The sequence below is a fragment of the Pararge aegeria genome, chromosome 20 (genome assembly GCF_905163445.1).
Source record: "Pararge aegeria chromosome 20, ilParAegt1.1, whole genome shotgun sequence".
Taxonomy (NCBI): domain Eukaryota; kingdom Metazoa; phylum Arthropoda; class Insecta; order Lepidoptera; family Nymphalidae; genus Pararge; species Pararge aegeria.
The window spans coordinates 13561670-13585306 of record NC_053199.1 but is presented as its reverse complement, the minus strand read 5'-3'; the positions used below and the strand labels follow the sequence as shown (position 1 = coordinate 13585306).

Here is a 23637-nt window from a genome sequence, read left to right as displayed (position 1 = left end):
GCCATTGTGGAGGATTTTTGAACTGTTATTTAGCGCATACACTGGACACTTTTTCAACTTTTCTCCCATATAAGATGACTCTCCTTACCTCTACCCTCCATAGTTGCCACTCAGATACAGGTGTGTTGCCAGCTCAGTTAAAGAAGTAAAGACCTGTTGCCAGGAACAGTTCACAGTACTGTACTTTTTGCAGATACAATAACAAATACTTTTTGACCGATAAACTTGTTAAGCCTAAGCTTCAGCTGTAGTTCTAGATTATTATTCAGTTTAGAAAAGAAAAAGGCCTAACGGCTTAAACGTTCTGTTTTGACGTTATATTTTGAAAGTGCGGCGTCAAACCATAGACAATTTTTATAGTTTATTCTAAATTTATTGCTTCTTGAAATCTTTGACCCTTGCAGAGTGAATGAATGATGGATGGATTTGATTTGACAGGCAACAAAAATTGCGGCGTGGATTTATGGTTAAAAAATTCCAACATACAACTGTTGCTTGTAAAATTATACACTTTTTATCTTAATATTTCACGGGATTTGCTACAGTGGCCAGTAATCGCGCTAAAAGTTGTGTATGTCAAGATAATGTGTGATAATTCAAAAGTTTTGAGACAAAGTTTATGCATATCATTGTTCTTAGCGCTCAGCCGTGGGTTTCTTACGCTACGTGGTTTATAGCAGTGGATGAGGAGGTGGAAATGTTGCCGTCAGTGTTAGTTTTGTATGGATCTAAAGAGAACTATATTTGATTGTTTGGAACAAAAACATTGTTTAGTTAAGTTACAAGATGTATCCAACTCCGGCGCGGCACCCGTCTTCTGCTGTGAGGGTTCGTGTATTCATACATTATTACTCCACAAATCCCATTTAGGTATATTTATGTTGTGGACCACAACCTCACATGATATTTGTGTCTGTAATCAAAGAAACGGTTGTTTGTACACTTAAAAAACATCCTGTCTGTGAATGCAATAATAATTAATAATGATTTAGAATTTATTGCATCCAGTAAACTACCTGTTGATTGGGTTACAAAGCTGTAGCTGTGGAGTGAAGTAAAGCTTTGGTTTCTGATTCTAATTGCAACCATTCACAGAATTTTGTTCAGGGTCTATTTATCATGTGAAATTATAATAATTATGTGAAGACAGCTAATGAGATACTGTAATACTTACCCAACCAATGTTAAATTATGGTTTCAAATATAAACTAAACTAGTAGCAATATATGTTCAGAAATATTTAATATAAAATGATCTGCTAGTAGTAGGCAGAATTTAATTTGAAGTGATAATAATGCAAGCAGTCAAATAGAAATACTGCCGGAGCAAATTTTTTACTAAGTGAGCAACTACAAAATAATGATAAAATAAGTGCTTCAAAATATGTAGTGCCCCTGCTTATACTAATATTTAAATGGCACTTTGATTTTATTGGGTATCTAATAGTAGACACTTATAACTTGCGGGCTCTTCTCAGTGGAATCTGTCTTCCGAACCGGTGGTACAGTCACTGCAAACAGATTGACTTGACATTCAAAAGTGATTATAAATTGGGCCTACTTGAAATAAAAATTAAGTTTGAATTTTGAATAAGATAAATGTACATGTTGCCATATTAATGTGTATTAGTTAGCCTTATTAAGAATTTACAATATCTTTAAAATAAATGCAATATTAAATATCAGTGTCCGGAATTATGGCTACAGTTATTTTCTGTGGTTTGACTATGCAAGAGTTATTATCATGATCATTGTCACATTCAGAATACCATGATTTTGTGCTGTTTGGGTCCAGCCACTACCTGTGAATTGTTTGTTGTGTGTACATATTGTTAGGGTCTACCAAATCTGTGCATACCAGTTTGAGCGTGTTCGAGCACTTTTAAACCCCAACATCCATTGGCTGTCTGGTAATGAAGTAATCAAAATGTGAACCATTGTTTATATAGTAGGACAAGCATGGGAAATAGTTTAAGTATGTATTAAAATGTGCATTCCAGAACACATGATTGTTATTGTATGTCATGACATATTTATGTTTGCATGTAGAAATTTACAAAGTTCAATATTGGTGATTGTTTTAGGGCCCCCAGCCTTCGGGTGGAGCTATAAAATTCACTATAGCAGACAACTTAGAGCGTATAAAAGAAGAATTTAACTTTTTACAAGCACAGTATCACACGTAAGTTTATTTTTTCCTTATGTTTAAGTTTTTTGCAGCTTTTCTCGGAAAATCTCCTTCCCTTAATCTAAGTGGCCTTTACAATGATATTATTAAAAACAATTTTTTTTTAATTTAAATTTAAGAAACAATATATACAATCTTTAACTAATAGACTGTTACTGTCTCTTACAAAACAGAATTTAGATTGTAAATAGTTGGTGTTAGAAGAAGCAACTGTAGAGGTTTGTGTTACTGGCTTCTTCTCAGTAGAATCTATCTCCCGAATTGTTGGAATATTCTTTACAAATAAACAGACATTTCTCATGCGTTTCAATGCTTGTATTAGGCCTATTTGAATTATTAGTTTTTGTCTTTTTTTAATTTCAGGTAGAAGATAAAAGTTTATAAGTAATTTTTGTAGTTATTGTTGCAGGTTAAAGCTAGAGTGTGAAAAGTTGGCCAATGAGAAAACTGAAATGCAAAGACACTATGTTATGGTAAAATGTTTTTATAAGATTTTTTTTTAATTACTGCTATAAATTATCATAATTATAATTTAAAATTTGCTGTTTTTTTCAGTACTATGAAATGTCGTACGGCCTAAATGTTGAGATGCACAAACAAGTGAGTTCAAAATATTTACACATTTTTGTTAAGGTTTCATCAATAGCCTACAATAGTCCACCAAGCTCAAAGGCCTCTCCCAACAGCTAAGCCCATAATCACCATAGTGGGCAGACATTTGGTGATTACAATAGATGGTATTAGCACAGAGGATGTTGCTTCCAGATGTTATATTTCTTTATTAGCCTTGTACTCCTAACACCCACAGAAAATGGTGGGGTCGTAACCATTATTTGAGCTGCCATTACCTAATGGTGCATGTTAAGGATTAAGAAATCTATTAAATTGTTTGGGTTTTATTTAGATCTTGCTCTGTAAGGGTTGTAGCGTGGTGTTAAATAGCCCATAATCTTCCTCAAGAATGGGGCTGTTGAATGTAAAAATGATTTTAAAATTCCAGTGAATACTGTATACCAACAAAATAACAAAATCTTTAGCCTTACTATTAGAATAGATAAACCATGCACTCTCAGTAACTTGCACTTCATTTATATGCAAAAGCACTGCCTACACTAATATTTTTGTATAGCTCGAATACGTCACTAACTACTCTCATCTTCTTCGTTTCCAGACGGAAATAGCGAAGCGTCTGAACGGCATCATCGGGCAGGTGCTGCCGTTCTTGGCACAGGAGCACCAGCAGCAGGTCGCAACAGCAGTGGACAGAGCTAAGCAGGTCACTATGTCTGAACTTAATGCTATTATCGGGGTAAGTTTAGTACTGCCATGACTCATAGTGTCTATTTCACACTTTAGTTACTGGCAAACTTAAAGCAATTAACTGGATTAGTTGGGCAGAAAGACATCGTTAGGTTGAGTTTTGGCAATCTCACTGGGATAAGGGGGTCGTCAGCGTAGGTGATTTTTTTTGTCTTATGCGAGGCTATTCAATACTCTAGTTCCAGTAAAATACTGTGTAGTAATTGATGAGGGTGGCAGATCCCACAGATTATAAAAGGGTTCAAAATTTATGTTATAGGTGCAGTGTTTGTTGTTTAATTTCAAATGATATGGATAAAATAGTATATGTATATGTAAAAACTTAAGATTTTTTGCCTTTTTTTTTTTTTGTTAATTTGTATTCTTGCGAAATATGGCGAAAAAATGCAATTAGAATATTATTATCTTGCCTTGCTAATATTTTTTTATAATTTTCTTAAAAAATGAAAACTTAATATTTGCAAATTGATTGAATCTATGGACTAAGTAAATAGGTAGGCTTACAGACAAGTCTAGCTGAAATTCGTCACACGGATTTCCGCTCATAACGCTACAGTTAAAAACGTTAAGGTGTTAGTAAGAGTTGGTAAAGAGTGCAGTTTTACAAAGTAATAGTGCATATTCTATAATCGAATTCTTCAATCTTTTAACAATCAAAGTATATGAACAAATATAAATACTATTAAACACTGATTAAGAACTATTATTTAACCATGCAATTGTATAATCTGAAAGTTTTTATAACATGACATATGTTATATTTTATATATGTATTTTAATATTTATATTATGTTTTTTAATCTTGTGTATATGTTATTTAAATATATAATGTATTATGTTTTTGTTGTATTTTATTTTTAATTTAAGCTTCTTACACTTACGTTGCCATTAAAAGATAACTTCATGTAAATTCGCGCCATAACACTATGTATATCTTTGTTTAATTGCATTTTTTTTGTGTTTTGTTACAACAATTTTTTTCATGTTTTTTAGTGTAAAAATATTTTGAATAAATAAATACACACATTGAATTCAACACGGTGATGACTGAAGCGGTGATATCCCAGTAGGTAGGACTTCGACTTGACTTTCCAGGGGGCGGGTTCGAATCCCAGCAAGAAACTCTTAAGTTTACCTCTAAGTTATATGCGTTTTTAGCAATTCAAATATCACTTGCTTCAGCGGTGAAGGAAAACATTGTGAGGAAACCTGCATGCCTGAGAGTTCTCCATAATGTTCTCAAAGGTGTGTGGAGTCCACCAATCCACACTGGGTCAGCTTGGTGAACTACGGCATGAACCCCTTCTTGTGATGGCAGCAGACCCGTGCCCTGTACTGGGCCGGTGATGGGTTGATATGATGATGATGAAAAATATCGTTTTATTTTATTTGTATTTTTTAACACAAACCGTCTTTTTTCAGTTATTAAAACGTACTTCACAATATAAAGTGTTCTTAAGATTGTTTAAATTTTAGGATTGGTTAGAAGAAATTGATCATTGAGTATACATTAATACGTAACGAAAATACAATTCCATAAAGAAATAATTGATATATTTTTAGCTTTCGGTTTTTTAATATGTTTAACGCATCTCAGATATAAAAAAATAAGATTTGCAGGCTAGTAATCGAACCATCGCATCGTCTAGAGTATCATAAAATTTACGTCAAAGTGAAATAGAACTTTCTAGAAGGCTAGCGGGGGGTAAATGATCTTGTCAATGCCAATGGCATATTGCAATATTTAAGATACAAAAAAAGTTATTTCTTAGTACGAATACTTTGGATAAATAACTGTAGACAAAATTTACGCGGTGACAACCATAACATCTGTGTTGCTATGGTAAAATAATCATTAGGGGCTGTACAGATAACATCGGTTGTTCAGTGCTTTGTCATGCTCTGACATTTGAAAGGCGCTCTGTTGAAGTGTGACAAAAAACTTGATTGTGACTGTTCTGACGTTTTTCCACGTTTTCGCTTAGGTCTATTTTGCTTCGACGTATTCGACGTTATGATACACAAATCAACTTCATTGCTAGTATGTTCAAAAATAACAATTGATGAGCGGAATTCCGGACCAACGTGATAAGGTTGCGGAGATATTTGGCATTTAGTTGATGATAATGAGGAGAGTGATATGAAGGTGATGAGGATGCGATTCGGGATTCCGCTCGTCGATAGGCGGAAGTCTGAGCGGAAATTCCTTCGATATTTTCACTAAGATTTCTCCCTAGACTAATAGAAATAGTTAACAACAAGCAATTAACAAAAATAGATTTAATTCAGCATTATTTTATTTAATGTTGTCCACAGCAACAACAACAACATGGCCTCCAGCAACTGCTTGTAAGTTACAACAATATTATTGTTGTGCTTGTATTTTATTTTGTTTTTTGTGATTAACACTCTTTAATTTGTCACTATTGTTTTTTTTTTAATATCAGATCTTCGAATGTAATGCACCGTTTACATACAGCTCCTGCCACTGTTCGCGCTTCATTACGGTCCCGTGTATCCTTCTGCGGCACTATTGAAGAAGTGTAGTAACAATTGCTTCATATTTATTTAGCATTCGATCTCTTACAAAAAGGCTATTAAAATGTAGACTTTGTATATCATAGTCATTAATATTTTAGTTTTTTTTATATTGGGGAAAACATAATTATACAACGTGTAAATGAAAACCGAAATAGTACTTCACAGGCTATAGAGGAACATTTTTTATTGTCTCTTAGACTTAACTGTAAAACAGAAATAGTTTCTGAGTAAACTGCTGCCATAGTTTTTACTCTAAATATAATCAGATAAGGCCCTAACATCACATGCAAAATTAAAGTGACTCCAGTTACTTTATTAGATACGTGTCGCGTAGCGTAGGTACTATGTATGTGTCGATGTTTTATCTTGATTTGGGTTGTTATAACACAAGTTTAAGTTCAAGTTCAAACAAAGGTTCAAGTAAACACTTAAAATCTTTTGAATTACTTTGTATGGAAAAATAAATATGATTCTTTTGATTAAATATTTTTACAGGATCATTCCTTATGAAATATACTTATTTACCCATCAACAGTATTTCGTAATTAGGTTACACGTTGTATACTTACTGTCAGGCGCTAAGTGTACGGTGCAAACGGTATGTCAACGGTGCATTACGCTCGAATGTTCTAAGCACATTTTTTTTTTTAAATTATGGTGTTATATTTTATATTATTCTTAGTTTTATTACGCTATTAATAAAAGTTTTATTGTAAGATTAGATAAATGCTGTTGATGTTTACACTTGTTTATGAATCGTTGTAAAACGATGACTGCGCGTGTATTAGGCAAATCGATGTCCCAGTTCTTTTCACGTTACAAGTCAGTATTTCAAATATATAGACTAGTGCTTGGCTGCAATCGCAAATAACTTCGACTATCGTTTAGAAATCTAGTAAAGTATGTACTTATAATATTTAATATAATATTCAATTATAATATAATATTTATAATTGACGGACCCGGCACTTGGCCCACTTGACTGGAAAACGAATGCCTATAAACTTATATACCACTTGTAGGGCATGCAGGAAACACGTACTACAAAGTGAGCTCTAAGTGCATCAACTTAACATAGGTGTTAAGCCTCATATCAACTCATTACCGGCCCACTACAGGGCACGGGTCTCCTCCCATAATGAGAAGAATTGAAGGCCGTCTAAGTTAAGGAAGTCAAGTGCGGATTGGTGGACTTAACTTATGAGAAAATTGTGGAGAACTCTCAGGCATGCAGGTTTCTTCACGATGTTTTCCTTCAACGTTGAAGCAAGTGATATTTTAATTAATTTAAAACGCACATAAATTAGAAAAGTTAGAGGTGCGTGCTGGGTTTCGAACTAAGTTACGCCCCACGAAAGTTAAGTCGAAGTCGTACCCACGGGGCTATCACCGCTTCACGTGCCTGTGATTAAACTGGCAACCACCATTTTGCAATTACTGCTGTGAAACGTCACTTTTCCAAACAAATGCACATGACAGAAGTGATTGCAAGTTTCTCGCTTGTGGCAACCCTGTCGCGCAGTGGCGTGCACTTCATACATGCACATAAGCACCGCATACCCTAACGTTTTCATATAACTGGCAAAGGAGGAGGATTTTGCCATTTTATGCCATTTTACTTCTTTATGCTTCTTACCCTGCGTGTGTGTGTTAAATTTCTTTGCACGCCACTGCTGTCGCGAGATACGTAATCACCCTGCGGGACACAGTAATGTTGCTTAGAGGCAGAAATAAGCATCGCGGTTAGTACTTCGAGCTCTGCCAAGTTATTGCAATAAAAGGCAAATTTGTGTTCCGTTCTTACCACAGCCAATGAATAACATGTGATTGCAGTCAAGCTGTTCTCTATGTACAAAAATAGGTTTCTAATTGAATTATTCATAAATTCGGTAAAATACTACAAAGTATACAAATATATTTAATGTTTGCGTTTCATATCGACGGCCGACTGGCGCAGTGGGCAGCGACCCTGCTTCCTGAGTCTGAGGCCGTGGGTTCGATTCCCACAACTGGAAAATGTTTGTGTGATGAACATGAATGTTTTTCATTGTCTGGGTGTTTATCTGTATATTATAAGTATTTATGTATAATGTATATTATTAAAAAATATTCATCAGTCATCTTAGTACACATAACACAAGCTACGCTTACTTTGGGGCTAGATGGCGATGTGTGTATTGTCGTAGTATATTTATTTATGTATTTATATTGTGATTAATTAAAAGTAAATTTTTCCTATAAATATAAATGGCTATTGAGTTAATTCAATTATTGTCTGGGATTGTTTATAAAGTTTTATCGCATAGTTTATAGCTTCTAACTTCACATTTAATTAAGTTTTGACGCACTTATACTTGACATGCTGTTTCCTTATGGCTTTTTTGCACATTCTTTTTTTACGTTTCTTATAGTCCCGATTCTATTGTATACAGTTAACTTAACTAAATTGACAGGTTTAAAAGTAATGACAATGTGCCCCTTGAAAAAGGATAGCACTATTTTTAGACAAGTCATTTTAGTTTTCTGATATTTATGTGTTATATAACTGAATTTGCACCAATATCACGTATAAGTTTTGATTAGACCCATTAGAATATATGTTCATAATTGTTACTCTAGTTTTTTCGCAAATTCAGTACATGGATTAAAATTAAGCCAACTATTTTCATTGAATGATTAACTTATTTTTTGCATATAATATAAAACTGAGCAGTCCAAGGACAGACAGATCCTCGAACCTCTTTTGAATAGAAATTATGTATGAACGGATGGTTAGGTACGAAATCAAATAATCAAAAAAAGAATATTAAGATTTCTAGACGAAAGAAAAAATCTTTCGTCTAGTAATTTAAAAAAAATACCTTAGTTGCCAACCCAAATACAGTTCCAACAACCTCATCTCGGTTGGCCACTAATATCACATCAATGCCTTTGCATTTTTTTTTTACGTGTTTTGATATCCACCAAGATACAAATTAGGCCTGCAGTTGGTAATTGGTTGATACTGAATCGCACCGTAGTAATAGCTCTGACCGAAATAAAATAACATTGACCGTGACACAATTTCAAATATTGTATATATAAAAATACAAGTGTTGCTCTCAACTTGGCAACTGTCATACGGGTGTATCATACATCAATAATGATAGTGTCATTATGACATATTTATCACACGTCGTCCCGTAATGTAACGTAATTGATAGACGACCTTACATACCCAAAGGAGTGTAAGAATACGAATCTAAAGCTATAACTAATCAAAATAATAATTCATTTATTAAGGCTCATGAAGCGAACTTACTTTTTTTTGTTACTGTGGGGTGATAACGATTAACGAAATCGTTTATAATGTCGTGAGATTTTATTCAACCGCCTCCCCCATCCCTCAATCTCACGGGAGACTTTTCGAAATGTGGGTTTCTTACGTTACGCGTTGGATTGTTATTGTAAAAAGGCCAATGGACCAAAAAAGTATGATTTTTTTTGTTTCAATCAGAAAAAATATTGCGTGCCGAGATCCCCCTCACTCAAGCGTAAGAATAGATGAGATTTGACTCGACCCCCTCCCCCCTTAAACATCTCTCGTATTTTATGAACGCCCCCTAATACTATATTCCCCGTTTTCATTAACGATAAACAAAGCGATGCCTTAATAAGTAACTCCTAATTTAAGAAAATTCCTAGGCATACCTAAGTGTCACCTAAGTGTTGTTGAAACGTTTTTTAAACTCTTACAAAAATCTTTTTGAAACATACTTTATGGACCATCCGCTTTCCACCTTTTTATCGGCTACGCACGTTTAGGTTGCCTTCAAAAGACCACTTTTTGTGATAAGGCAGATTTGCAGCCTAGCACTAACTACTATTACTGTTTTCCTTGTGTTTATCCTATTTTGTTGTGTTGCAATAAAGTTTTTGTGTGATAAAACACTGAAGAGCTATTTCGACGTAATGCCACATTTATAATATGCTTAAAATATACGTTTTCCTTTTTATGAATTAATTTCTGAATGAGGCTTAGTATGCTTAGTACATTAATTACATTTATTCAAATGATGTAGAATGTATATGCGTATTATACCCATATCATATTATGTATGTAGCCTTTATTGTATTTATTATGCACTCGAAACTTATATATACCTCTATCATATTGTTCAATTCTTTTCACATTACTTTTGTATATTTTTTTAAAGTTATTTTGCACAGAACAATAAAAAAAAATAAAAAAAACACTCAGAGCATTTCAATGTATATTTGGTACGTATGAGAATAGGTCGTATAGTATTACATACCTATAGGTGATTAGACTGTCACTATCAAGATTTTTTTTCGTATTTTTTATATTTTTTTGTGTTATTCTTTAATTTTGCATTATGGACCCGACAGGTTGCGCAGCTGTCGATATATCGACAAATTTGAATTAAATATCAGATTTAATGTGGCACTGTTTTTCCGGGCAGCACGGCTAGCATATGGAAGGGACAACAATTTTATCCCCCGATTATATCCACTAAGGGATAAAGTTTACTTATCCCGCTGACAATACAAAATTTTCATCACTATCAATCCATTATCGGCACACTTCACGGCACGGGGTGACGGGTCTAATCTTAAAATAAGATGAGGTCGTAGCCCACCACGCTGGCCAGGTGTAGATTAGTACACTTCACACGCTTTTGAGAAAGTTATTTAAGCAGGCATGCAGGTTTCCTAACGATTTTTTCCTTAACTATTATAGAAAGTGATATGTTGATTGCATACATTAAAAAAGGCACGTAGCCTCGAGAAGTTCGAGGTGCGTTACGGAGATCTAACTCGGTCCCCCCGAATGCTGAAGCCTTGGCTATCACCGCGTTAAAAGTTTAACACTGTTTAATATTATCAGTTATCGACAGCCTATAAGTCCATTTATTTATCATTTATTTATTTATTTATATCCTTAGTATACTTACAGCTAGCCAAAACGTATACGTCTATTTGACGGCCGATTGGCGCAGTTTGCGGCCACCCTGCTTTCTGAGCCCAAGGCCGTGGGTTCGATTCCCACAACTGAAAAATGTTAGTGTGATGAGCATGATTGTTTTTTTAGTGTCTGGGTGTTTATATGTATATTCTAAGTATTTATTTATAAAAATATTCGTCAGTCATTTTAGTACCCATAACACAAGCTACGCTTACTTTGGGGCTAGATGGCGATGTGTGTAATGCAAAAAAAATACTAAGTCAGTTACTGCTGGACTCCCATCAGTAGGATTTGCTGATAATCACCACACTCTGGGTAGACGAGTTGGTGATCGCAGTAGATACTAGTTCTCCGTTATATTCCTTTAGTCGCCTCGTACGACACCCGCGGGAAAACGAGGGGTGGTGACAACTGTATCATGGATGATTGTGATGGTATTGATAGTTTGGAGACAGAGTTCGACCCCAGCACGCCTGTTACTTCTCGGAGCTATGTGTGTTTTTCTAAGGAATTGAATATAACTTGCTTTAACCGTGAAGGAAAACGTCGTGTGGAAACCTGCATGCCTGAGAGTTCTCCATTATGTACTCAAAAGCATGTGAAGTCTACCAATCTGCGCTTGGCCGGCGTGGTGGACTCCGTCCTAAACCCTTCTCATTCTGAAAGGAGACCAGTACCCTGTAGTGTGACGGTAATGGGTTAATGATTGAAGAAGAGAGAGATTAATGATTGAAGGAGAGAGATAATGAGAAAATGTCTCCTGTCCGTGCTAGCCTGTTCTGGAAGTCCCTTGCTGGGTCCGTTAAGAGTGTCATATAAATCGTCTTATCTGGACCGTGTGTTGTCGTAGCAACAGATCCACGCTTCAGCGGGTTTACCTCACGGAGTCGGCGGTGCGGGGGCGTTGTTGGGCGCGGGAGGCCTCTTGTTCCCCAGCGCAGGGCCCCCACCCGCCCCACATTTACCGCCGCCCACGCATAAGGTAATGGAATTTTTTGTAATAGCTTCTGTTCGATGTCCACATCTATCCATCGAAATCGGTCCGCGGGTCGCGGGCTCTGCGGAGGGCCCTCAAGCGTAACATACGTAGCGCGGATCCGCATTCACGCATCGGCATACTTACAAAATAAAAATTCTAGTTAACCAGCAATCAGTTTAATATAATTTCATTGTACAACGTGTAACAGAATAACTAAATAATATTGAAGGATGCATAAAAATATTAAATCAAGAAGCATATTTATATTTCCATACAAACGAATTTAAAACAACCCTATTGAAGATGAAAGACCGACGCGCGCATAGTACCTGCGCTACGCAACGCTTGCCGAATAAAGTGACAGGAGTCACATGATTTTAAATTTACATGTGATATCTGTCTGATTTCTTTCAGAAAAACTACGGCAGTGGTTTACTCAAGAACGATTAGGTATTCGGTTTCACAGATAAGTCTCAGGGACAGAACATAATGCACCTCTCAAGCCCGTGTAGTATTATATAGGTTTTAATTTACACGTTGTATATACACAACAGATTATTTTATAGTGATAACTAGCGGGAATCAAGCCCGCGTTCTTTATCCAAGTTTATTACGGTTTATCTTGGGAACCGTTTGCCTGGAATAAAAAGTAGCCTATTAGTTAAAAGGACGGAGATCTATCATCTCCGCCCTTTCAAAGGACAATGCTTAAGGGTGCGTATACAGTTTACGTTCGAGAGATGAGATACTTTTTATCCCAGAATAGCACCGGAATAACGTTTCCGGGTTTAAAAAAAAACTTTTGTTTCCTGTACACAGCGGTACTGCAATCGAACTTGTCGTAATTTTGCAAAGACATGGCTAGCATCTTGGAGAACGTCGTTTAAATTGGCCTATTCAAGGAAAATAAAAGTTTAATTCTGTTTCTAATGTAAAGATTACTAGGTACTGTCACAGTTTCACATAAAATTCGATCTTTTTGTCAACGTTACATTCCTCATTCCTGTTTGTATTATGGGCTGTCATTATTTTGACTTATTTATGTACACAGGTGGAATTGCCTCCCCCCACGGATGTAAAACCGCCCGTATTACCAGGAGGGCCCGCACCTCCCCCCTTGCAGCCGGGACAACCCCCGCCTCGGGAAGATGAGCGAATCTCCTCACGTGGCATGAGTCAACAGGTGACCACCGTTTTATTTTATTTTTAAGTGACTCAAAAAAGTAGGAGGATTATTATTTGGTACTATAAATTCGTATCTTTTGGTACTATAAATGTTTTCTTTATGTATTCTTAACCTATCCCTCTAATGTTATCGGATTTAAAAAAGTGTTTGAGAGCTAGTGTTCGTTTGCTATTGGGTAATCAACTTTTTTATGACAATATTTTTAAACCTCGAAAACTATTTTCAAAGTCAAAATGATAATGGTGATGACTTTATTTATCTTATTTTATCTATATTCAGCAGCAGAGGCGCTCGGTTTCACCGCACGAGCGCGAACAAAAGTACCGGCCTCGTTCGCCCAACGAACCAGAACCCTTGGACGCCAAACGGCGCAAGGAGGAGAAGGTCGGCCATGTGAGTCTGTGTAGTGTATGTGTCGCTTCCCTACTCCACTCCGCTTATTGTGTGGTTACAGGTGGCTACTTGTTGGGCATACGATTTGTCGAAATGCACCATTGCGCCATGGACGTTGACAAAAAATATTTCTTAACAAGCGGACCCGGCAGACGTCGCCCTGTCTGGGGGAGCAGCGCCACCTACCGAGTCCAATTTGCCTTTTATATAAACACACACACATTGAAGAATACGCACAAAATTTCATCTTGATAAAGCTAGATCGCACACATCTTTGGCCACTCAGCAAAAATTTAGAGAGTTTGGCTGGGAGGTGTTAATGCATCCGCCGTATAGTCCTTACCTCGCACCTTCAGATTTCCACCTGTTTCGGTCTCTTCAGAATTCTATAGGCAGTGTCAGGTTAACATCACGAGCGGACTGCCAAAACTACTTGTCGCGGTTTTTTGATCAGAAGCCCCAAAATTTCTGTAGCAATGAGATTATGTCCCTACCTACAAGATGGCAAAAATTTATCGAACAAAATGGTACCTACATACTAGTTAAATGTAAATAAACTGTATTAAAAAATGTTTTGAATTTTCTTAAAAAATGCGAAGAAACTTTTTCCCGAAACTAATATATTAGTATTTTTCTCGCCGTTTAAACCAACCCTAGACTTCCGCGAATATTTCAAGACCTAAATTAGCCAAATCTGTCCAGCCGTTGTCAGGTTTCAGTGAGACTAACGATCAGCAATTCATTTTTTTATATATAGATTACAATGATCACGATCGACAGACATATCAGCACTTAGACGGTTGTTAACCTTGTTTAAAAGTTTAATTTTCATCACGCTTTTAACGAGAAGAATGTTTGAAGTAAATGGAGGATAAATTCTTCTTTTAGGCGAAGCTATTAGGTCTATTTTTCTCTAACGTTTCAACAGTGAGTATAAAATAAAAAAAGGAATCCGTTTCGCAAATTGGTAATCTTGATCTGTTGCCCAACAATTGCCCACTAATTTCCAAAGCTTGAGATTTACGCTTTTCAGGATGTTCCATTATTGTTGCTTTGTGGGTACGTGACCAACCTTTTTACACGGTATTACTAAGTAATCATGCCTATTGTAAGACAAATTTCTTAGAATCATGCCCATTCTAAGACAAACATCTTAGAATAGGCATGTAGACCAATTTTTCGACTGCAGTATTATGTTCGAAAGTATCTACTATATCCAAAAAATAAATATCTTATTTTTGGTAAGTATTGTTGATAAAAATGTCAAATTATATTTAAAGAAATAATTTTCCGCGAAAACGTTCGCCGGCTGTTATGGCTGTACTCGTGACGTCATCAGCAAATAAGAGCTTTGGAATGTCCTTGTACCATAGCTAAAGATTATTTAAATTTGGTAATGATACACAACAAAAAACTAACCAATTTTCTTTTTAATTAATAGTAGTTGGAAATCACAAAATACTAGATACACGCAGAGATTTTCGAAGTTCAAGCGATACACAACTATGTTTATTTAGAAGTGATGTCATAATTTTGCATTTGGCGTTTCACCTGTCATGGCGGATTGCTAGAATTTGCAGTTTTATTTATTGAAAATAAATACCAATCTCACTCCTTGTATAAATTAAAATACTTTTTTCATAATACATGAATTAAATATCATCTGACAATTAAACAATATTTTAGCGATTCTTTGTTACTGTCATCATCAGCCTATTATCAGTTATATATATGAAAGATTATATTATATATTACTTTAATATCGTTGGTTAGTATTCAAACATAAACTAGGTTTTTTTTTATTCTACTACAAGTTAGCCCTTGAACGAAATCTCACCGGTAAGATGACAACGGACCTCTGCATTTGTAAAAAAATTGGTCATGACCTGTATATTTGTCGCTGTAATCACTGTATTGCTATTCTATTAAGAAAATAAACATGAAAGTTAATCTAAATTACTAACACATCTTTAAAACGTCATATTTTAGGACAGTGATGCGGAGAAAAGCGACCAGGACCTGGTTGTTGATGTAGCGAATGAGGTAAGGAACCACATGAGAAACTAGAGGAATATTTTGTAATCAGTAAGTTAGTTATTCTATGAGAGTTATAGCCGTTTTCACGAAACCTAGGAAACGTTAAATCGGATGATTTAGGGGATGAACATAGAAAAATTACATTTCACCAACTCTTGAATGTTGACTAGCAACGTAAGGCGCCATTTAAAGTTACGACACCGATTCGGCATTGGGAAATATTTAGGGTACTTGTTAATTGACAATTGACAGATGAAAAAAAATCTGGTTTTTTTTTTTAAACTTTGAATGCATACGAAAAATGAATAATATGATAATACAAATACAAAATGCCACACCTAGTGGCAATTTTCATAAGACAAGTTAATTTATATGAGTTGCTAGTGAAAATCGATTGGTGAAAGGTAATTGTATGCCTAGAAATCTTCATTCTTTGGGCGTTACTTACTTTGATTATTTTTTGTTTAGCTTTGTTCGACGTTAGTAAAAAAGCAAATAGTATCTCTTTTAAATTGTATACAACGTGTATAATAAATAATACTTCATAGGCTTTCGAGGTATTTACTGTCTCTGAAACTTATCTGAGAAACTGAAACGTCAATAGTTTTTTAGTAAACCATTGCAATAGTTTAAACTGAAAGAAATCAGATACAGCCCTTACATCACATGCAAAATTAAATCATCTTTTAATCAAAGGAAGAATATACATATAGGCAAGCATGGCTTGGGTTGCTTACAATTGAGCTTGTTTAATAAAGAATTAAGACCATTTGAGCACCAATATCCGGCGTTATTTTAGGAGGAACGAGGATCTCCAAGTGTCAGAACGGAAGGTGGTGAGAGGACAGAGAACGGACCCCGACCGCCTTCAAGGTCTGGCTCTTCATCAAGTCGCTCAACACCTAAAAGTTCTAAAGACGTGAGTATTAACAATATGCTTTTAGGATAGTGTTCTCGCAGCGGTCAGCCATTACACCTATTCAGTATCCTTTCTGACAGTTAAAAAAACTGCACACTGTAAACGTATTAGTGGCGATCTTGTCTTGATCTCCAAACAAAATTTGCGATGAGTATTCGACTGTTAAATGACTATTGGCTGTTGAATTATTCGTGGGTTGAAGGCGACCGTTTTTTTTTGCTGGGTTTTTATGTACAATTTTTTTTTAATGTTATTGTGATTGCTCACCTTTAACGGTTGAAGCGATGATAGCCCAGTGGGTAGGAGCTCAAACTGACTTTCAAGGTGACCGAGTTCGATCCTCGGCACGCACCTCTAACTTTTCCAAGTTTTTATGCGTATTTTTAAGTAATTAAAATATCACTTGCTTCAACGGTGAAGGGAACCTGTATGCCTGACAGTTCTTGGTAATGATCTCAAAGGTGTGTGACCCGTGCACTGAAGTGGGCCGGTAAAGGGTTGATATGATGATGATGATGATACGGTTGCAGCCTGTGATAGCTTGCTGTTTAGAATTCCGGTGTACGGAAGCTATGGTGATACGCTCGACCGTAACAATAGGAAGATCTTCCACCGAGCGGGTGATCGTGCTCGGGGACCGAGGTCCGAACATTCATTTTTGGAAGTTGTATATATAGGCATTCTTAGTGAACACTTCGCTAGCGGGATGCAGGATTTTGTGGCGCCATCTAGTTCTGTAATGTGGAGACCGCTACACCGGCCTCCTTTTCGGGGTGACCGAGTTCGTTCGAGCAATTAAAATAACACTTTCTTTAACGGTGAAGGAAAACATCGTGCGGAAACCTGCATGGCTGAGCGATCATAGGTGTGTGAAGTTTACCAAACCGCACTTGGCCAGCGTGGTGGACTGAGAGAAAATCTGTGCCCAACGTTGGGCCAGTAATAGGTTGATAATGATGATGATGAAGAAGATGTTAATGGTGATTTAATTTTTTTAGGAAAAACCCGGTACGCCAGGTAGTAAAAACCGTGCCCCTACGCCTACGGGGCGATACGCATTCCCCTCTTACGCGGCCTACAGACCACCGCTGCCGTACGACGGAGCGATGGCGAGAACCAACGGCATGCCACCCGCTAAACCGTAAGTTTACATTATAATAATACACAGGTGTTGACAAAAAACACCCACCAAAACCCCGCTAGCCCAGGTAACCAAAAACCCAAAAAAGTATTACGATTGGTTTTTTAAAAGCGTTGGTACTAGTAGACATAAACGGTACTCGAATGCACGCTTAATTTCAAATTTAATTTATTTTTTCTCCTCTGTCTCAATTAAATAAATAAAGATTAATATTTCATTATGCTAGTAAACTATAAATCGCTCTCTTTACTCTAAAATATGTTTTCTTATTTTTACCGTATTTTATATGTTTTAAATTGGGAAAGGTTGAGAGTAACGAGTTCTGCCTTATTTAACGCCTACGTTATAAGTAAATTGAATGTAAACAGTGCATTATACTTGTTTCCTGTATTGCTTTTTTTATTTTTATATTATTATTCACAACAATGAATATATACTACGACAATACACATCGCTCTAGCCCCAAAGTAAGCGTAGCTTGAGTTATTATTACTTAGACGACTGATGAATATTTTTATGAATAATATACATAAATTCTTATAATATACAGATAAACTCCCAGACACTGATGAACATTCACGTTCATCACACAAACATTTTCCAGTTTATTTATTTATTTTTATTAGGTACACAAAACAGGTAATAACTAAAAGTAGATCTAAATATAAGTAATAACAAGTTTTGTTCTAAGCTACAACCCAAAGTATGTGTACACAACTTGGAATTAAATTAAACAAAAAGTTAAGATAAAATTAAAGTTGAAACAAAAAAGAAACACACACAAAAAATAATATATATATAATTTCTCTAAAGATCATCTGGAATAGTGCTTAATAAGTTGTGGGAATCGAACCCACGGAATTAGACCCAGAAAGCTGGGTCACTGGCCACAGCGAAAATCGGCTGTCAAACAACAACAATGCTCTGGGCACATTGTTTAAAAAATATGATACATTTAGTTTTAGAAGGGAACTTTAATATTTTCCAGCGCGTATTCGTACCACACGTGCGGCGGTCCGCTACAGCCCGTGCCGTTCCCCGCGGACGCACTAGTTGGGCCAGGGATCCCGCGGGGAGCGCGGGTCGTGGCCGCACTGCCGCACGGCGAGGTGGTCTGCGCCGTGGCCCTATCGCTGAGTAGCACTGCGAGACACGCGTACACGGGCGGCAAAGGCTGTGTGAAACTGTGGGACATCACCAACCCCGGCTCGCCGACCACGCTGGAACCTCTGTCGCAGTTGGATTGTCTAGTAAGTCTTACGGGGCGTTCATAAAATACGTGAGATTTTTAATTGGGGGGGGGGGGGGGGGGGTCATTTTCTTCATTATAATTAAAGTTATTAAATTTTTTTATATTTGTTACAGTACTTCGTTATTTCTTTTATACATTTATTGTATAATTATATTTTAAAATAGCGATAATATCTACAAAGGTTTTAACAGAAAAATAATGTTTTAAAAAATATAGCTGCGCCCTAACTGTGTGTACATACGTTACGTTATATAATTAGATGTATTGTAAATATGAACTATTAAAAAAAAAAAAACTTAAAAAACTAACTAACTCAACAATGTTCATGTTCATCACAGAAACATTTTCCAGTTGTGGGAATCGAACCGACAGCCTTGGGCCAGAAAGCAAGGTCACTGCCCACTACCTTACACTTATCGTATAGTTATATATTAAAGTAGCCATATATATTTTCCTGTAATATCCACAATGATTATAACAGAAAAATATATAATACTATCGGGCCCCAGCGCCATCTGTTGGGCTGATTTGCGAATCTAAACCATACAGGATGCCACCAAACGCATACCAAAAAATTCATTCAAATCGGTCCCACCGTTTAGGAGAATTTCAGTGACATACACACGCACACAAGAAATATATACCATAAAGATATACCATTACCTGTCACATCTTATAAAAATTGTTACGCCTGGTTTCACGGAATCTGCTCTTAGCCGAACAGTTTTGGGACCGTATAAAAATTTATTTTATTATTATTGTCTTTTTTAAACTCTTAATTCTAATGACCAAATAAAATTTTCTTACATTCCTTCTTATTGTACTTACCGTTCTTATTCCAGCAAAGGGACAACTACATAAGATCAGTGAAGCTTTTACCGGACGGACGAACGTTACTAGTGGGGGGTGAAGCGTCCAACCTGTCAATATGGGACCTGTCGTCACCAACTCCGAGGATGAGGGCGGAGCTCACCTCATCAGCGCCTGCGTGTTACGCTCTAGCCATCAGTCCAGATTCCAAGGTAAATTTAAAGTCAAAGTCATATATTTCTTCATTCAAATAGGCACTTTAATGCGTTTATTACATACAAAATGTGTACATAGACGTGAGTAGTGATGGCGATAACTACATTCGTAAACTTAAAACTTAAGCTACGAGTGTTCCAAACGCGCGAGTGGTCTAAGAAGAAGCCCACATCAAACTTAGCCAGGTGTTCTTTTTGTTATCACCATCTCACATTGTCATTAGAAAATATTTAAGAAGCAACCTGGTTAGAGCAAGATCCTCTGTGCATCTACTGCAATCACCAACCAGTCTTCTTCTTCTTCTTCTGTTCCTGGGCCTTTTCCGCACTAGGTTGGTCTGGGACCGTCCGTTGTACGTATGGCCACTGATGCGGCTCCCCGCTGGATCACTCCAGCCAGCCGAGCTCGCTCCAAAAGACCAACCAGTCTGCCCAGGGTGATGATTATTGGCAAATCCTTCCTGGCTTTTACTGCAGCAGTGGACTGTTATAGGCTATTGATGATTGATGATGATGTGATAATAGTTGAACACGTCTGAGAGTCAATGAGAAGAGTTTTGTCCGTAGACCACGCTGGCCCAGTGCGGAGTGCGGATAAAAGTTGATAAAGTCCTACAACCCTCATTGGAGCAACATTGGTCACTGCTATTAAACCCTCTCTCTTTTTGGATTGAACTCTGTATATGATTATTTCTTGTTTAATAACTATTCCTTTTTTTTTTGTAACTACAGGTCTGCTTCAGCTGTTGTTCAGACGGCAACATAGCGGTATGGGATCTACACAATCAAACCTTAGTTAGGCAATTCCAAGGTAAGAAGTTTTATCATATTATGCATAGAGTAAACATGTACTACAATAAATAAATATACTACGACAATACACACATCGCCATCTAGCCCCAAAGTAAGCGTAGCTTGTTTTATGAGTACTAAGATGGTAATGAGATATTTTTATGAATAATTACATAAATACTAATAATATACAGATAAACACCAAGACACTGAAAAACATTCATGTTCATCATACAAACATTTTCCAGTTGTGGGAATCGAACCCACGGCCTTGGACTCAGAAAGCAGGGTCAATGCCCACTTCGCCAATCAAAAAACAATAAGTTATAGCGTACTTACACATTCCACAATATTCCACTCCACTTTCGTGTCCAAGAGATACATTTTGTAAGATTCTTAAATACGATAACTTGTAAAAAAAGATGTTGGAAAAGTGCAACTACCAAGTGACAGTTGCCAGGTTCGTTCCCCGGCAGGGACAATGTGGTATTTTATAATTTCTGGTTATTCTCTGATTTGGTCTGGTGGGCTTCTGCCGTAGCTACCACTTTACCGACAAACACCTGACGCAAAAGAGATTTAGTGTTCCAGTACGATGCCGCGTTTGGGATTAATAGGCTGGTATAACCAATTAGAGGCATACCTCTAATAGGTTAGACCGCTACATACCATGTAAGACTGCATCGACACTTAACACAAGGTGAGATTGCTAAGTCGAGGGCTAACTTGTGAAATTATAAAACAAAAGTTTCTCGCCTGATTACTCTATGTAGAATCTGCCTACCGAAACAGTAGTAGATTCAGTCTTATTGTTTGAATAGAAACTTATAAACGGAGCCTACTACAATAGTTTTGAATAGATTAAACTAAGTGCAGTCTACATAGTTTGTTCAAGTCAAATTATTAGTACATGTATAAGTATACGTTAATGATTGCTCTACATTCAAATCCAAGCTTATACAAGTAAGAAAATTATTGTTTTTAAGGAATCTACATTGAAAACAAACTTCACCTTGGTACAGAACCCATCTCATGAAAGTCCGACTCGCACTTTCTGAATTAAGGCCTTAAAAGGAAAATGTGAATTATATTTCGTTGTTCCAGGTCACACGGATGGCGCGTCGTGTATAGATATAAGTCCAGACGGCACGCGTTTGTGGACTGGCGGGCTGGACAACACAGTGCGATCCTGGGACTTGAGAGAGGGCAGGCAGTTACATCAGCACGATTTCAACAGTCAGATCTTCTCGCTAGGATACTGTCCCACTGGTGAGCTACACCATTTTGTTAACCGGCTTCAAATAAATTAATAGTAAAAAGAAAAACTAAACACGCTTGCTATAAAGGAACAAACTCATTTTTACATTTTAGTTTAGTTTATTCGTGAAAGCGTGATTTTTAGTTTTTCTTAAACTATTATTTTTTATTAAGTTAATTATTTATTTATTAATGAACCAACGTAAAATATATTTTTCTAGGGAAATAATAATAACAAACTAAAATTAATATTTACTTTACTTTACTTTTATTTTTTATTACAATTTATTAGCATAATTAATCGGTGAACAATACTACCATCAAATTTGTTAATATCAGAAAAGAGAAATCGACTAAAGATAATGGTTGGAAATTAAAATTAACATTATTCCTGCCTTATCGACTATAAATGAAAACTATATTAATGAACAAAAATGTATGTTGGTATAACATTTATTTCGAAGTCAGTGTTTTGGTTAAATATTTAGCCATTCAGGGACCAAACTTTGGGTAAATTAAATACGAGTTTATAATTAAATATATATGATTCAATTTATTTTTGTTAAATTTTTAACTGCAATCAGCCCTTTTACTATAAGCGGTTCCGATACGATGTCGTGTAGAAACCGATTAGGGGTATTGGTTTAATATAATAATTTTCGTACCCGAGTTTGCAGGCTAGGTTTAACATGTAGAATAAAAAAATTAACAAAATTGTTTTTTTTTTCTCCTCGATCATAATTATTAGTCTTAAATACTATGTAGTGTTTCATATTGCACCTCGGTATGGAACCCTGATTTTTAAATCCAATCACATTTTCACTTAGGTTCATGGCTGGCGGTGGGTATGGAGAACTCCCACGTGGAAGTGTTACACGCGGGCAAACCGGACCGCTACCAGTTAGTTCTGCACGAGTCCTGTGTACTCTCCCTCCGGTTTGCGGCCGCGGGTAAATGGTTCGTCTCTACGGGCAAGGACAACCTACTGAACGCGTGGCGAACGCCATACGGAGCTAGTATATTCCAGGTAATAAATTGGCTACACGTCATAAGTAAATCGGTGGGTGAGAAAAATCGGGGATAGCTAGTGGCGTGCACTTCATACATGCACAAAAGTACTGCCTATCCTAATTTTTTATTAACTGGCATAGGAAAGAGGAATTTTCATTTTATGCCACTTCCTGCTTTATGCATACCCTCGTCACGTTAGTGTGCAAGTCTTACTTGCACTTAGCTGAAATTTTTTTGCCCTTTAGTTTATTCTTTGATTTAATATTATTTTTTTATTTCCAGACAAAAGAATCATCATCGGTGCTCAGTTGTGATATATCGGCGGACGATAAGTTTATAGTGACTGGTTCAGGTGATAAGAAAGCAACAGTGTATGAAGTTATGTACTGATACAGTGAAGTGGTACAAGTGAAGTGAAAATCTCAGTAGGCGGTAAAGACGGGTTTCATACTGTCCAGTGGAGGTTGCACCCGTGGGTGCAACAGTGGGTCAAATAAATGGTCTATTACATGTAAAGCAGTTTTATTTTAACCTTATAGGATTAATTACTAACTACTAAAAGGTAGAACGACTCCATTGGAATTTGTATATATTTTGCTGTGTCTATTTAAATTACATAGCAGACAATGCC

At 36.4% G+C, this 23637-nt stretch overlaps 1 protein-coding gene across 22 annotated transcripts; it reads left to right on the top strand.

Moving 5' to 3' along the window:
* Positions 1 to 425: 425 nt before the first annotated feature.
* Positions 426 to 23516, top strand: LOC120632580 (protein groucho-like). 22 transcript variants are annotated; one of them, XM_039902494.1, is made up of 18 exons: positions 426 to 828; positions 2084 to 2181; positions 2597 to 2660; positions 2743 to 2787; positions 3359 to 3463; positions 5824 to 5856; positions 11865 to 11996; positions 13045 to 13176; positions 13459 to 13587; positions 15562 to 15615; positions 16409 to 16528; positions 17527 to 17669; positions 18658 to 18919; positions 19764 to 19943; positions 20679 to 20757; positions 21843 to 22007; positions 22823 to 23022; positions 23289 to 23516. In XM_039902494.1, the coding sequence occupies exons 1-18, from the start codon at positions 787 to 789 to the stop codon at positions 23394 to 23396; spliced, it is 2091 nt and encodes a 696-aa protein (XP_039758428.1). In that variant the 5' UTR covers positions 426 to 786; the 3' UTR covers positions 23397 to 23516. The 22 variants fall into 22 exon arrangements, with proteins under 22 accessions (XP_039758428.1, XP_039758418.1, XP_039758434.1 ...); XM_039902484.1 differs by having other exon boundaries at positions 3359 to 3496; positions 11871 to 11996; XM_039902500.1 differs by having other exon boundaries at positions 3359 to 3496; positions 13459 to 13563.
* Positions 23517 to 23637: the final 121 nt, after the last annotated feature.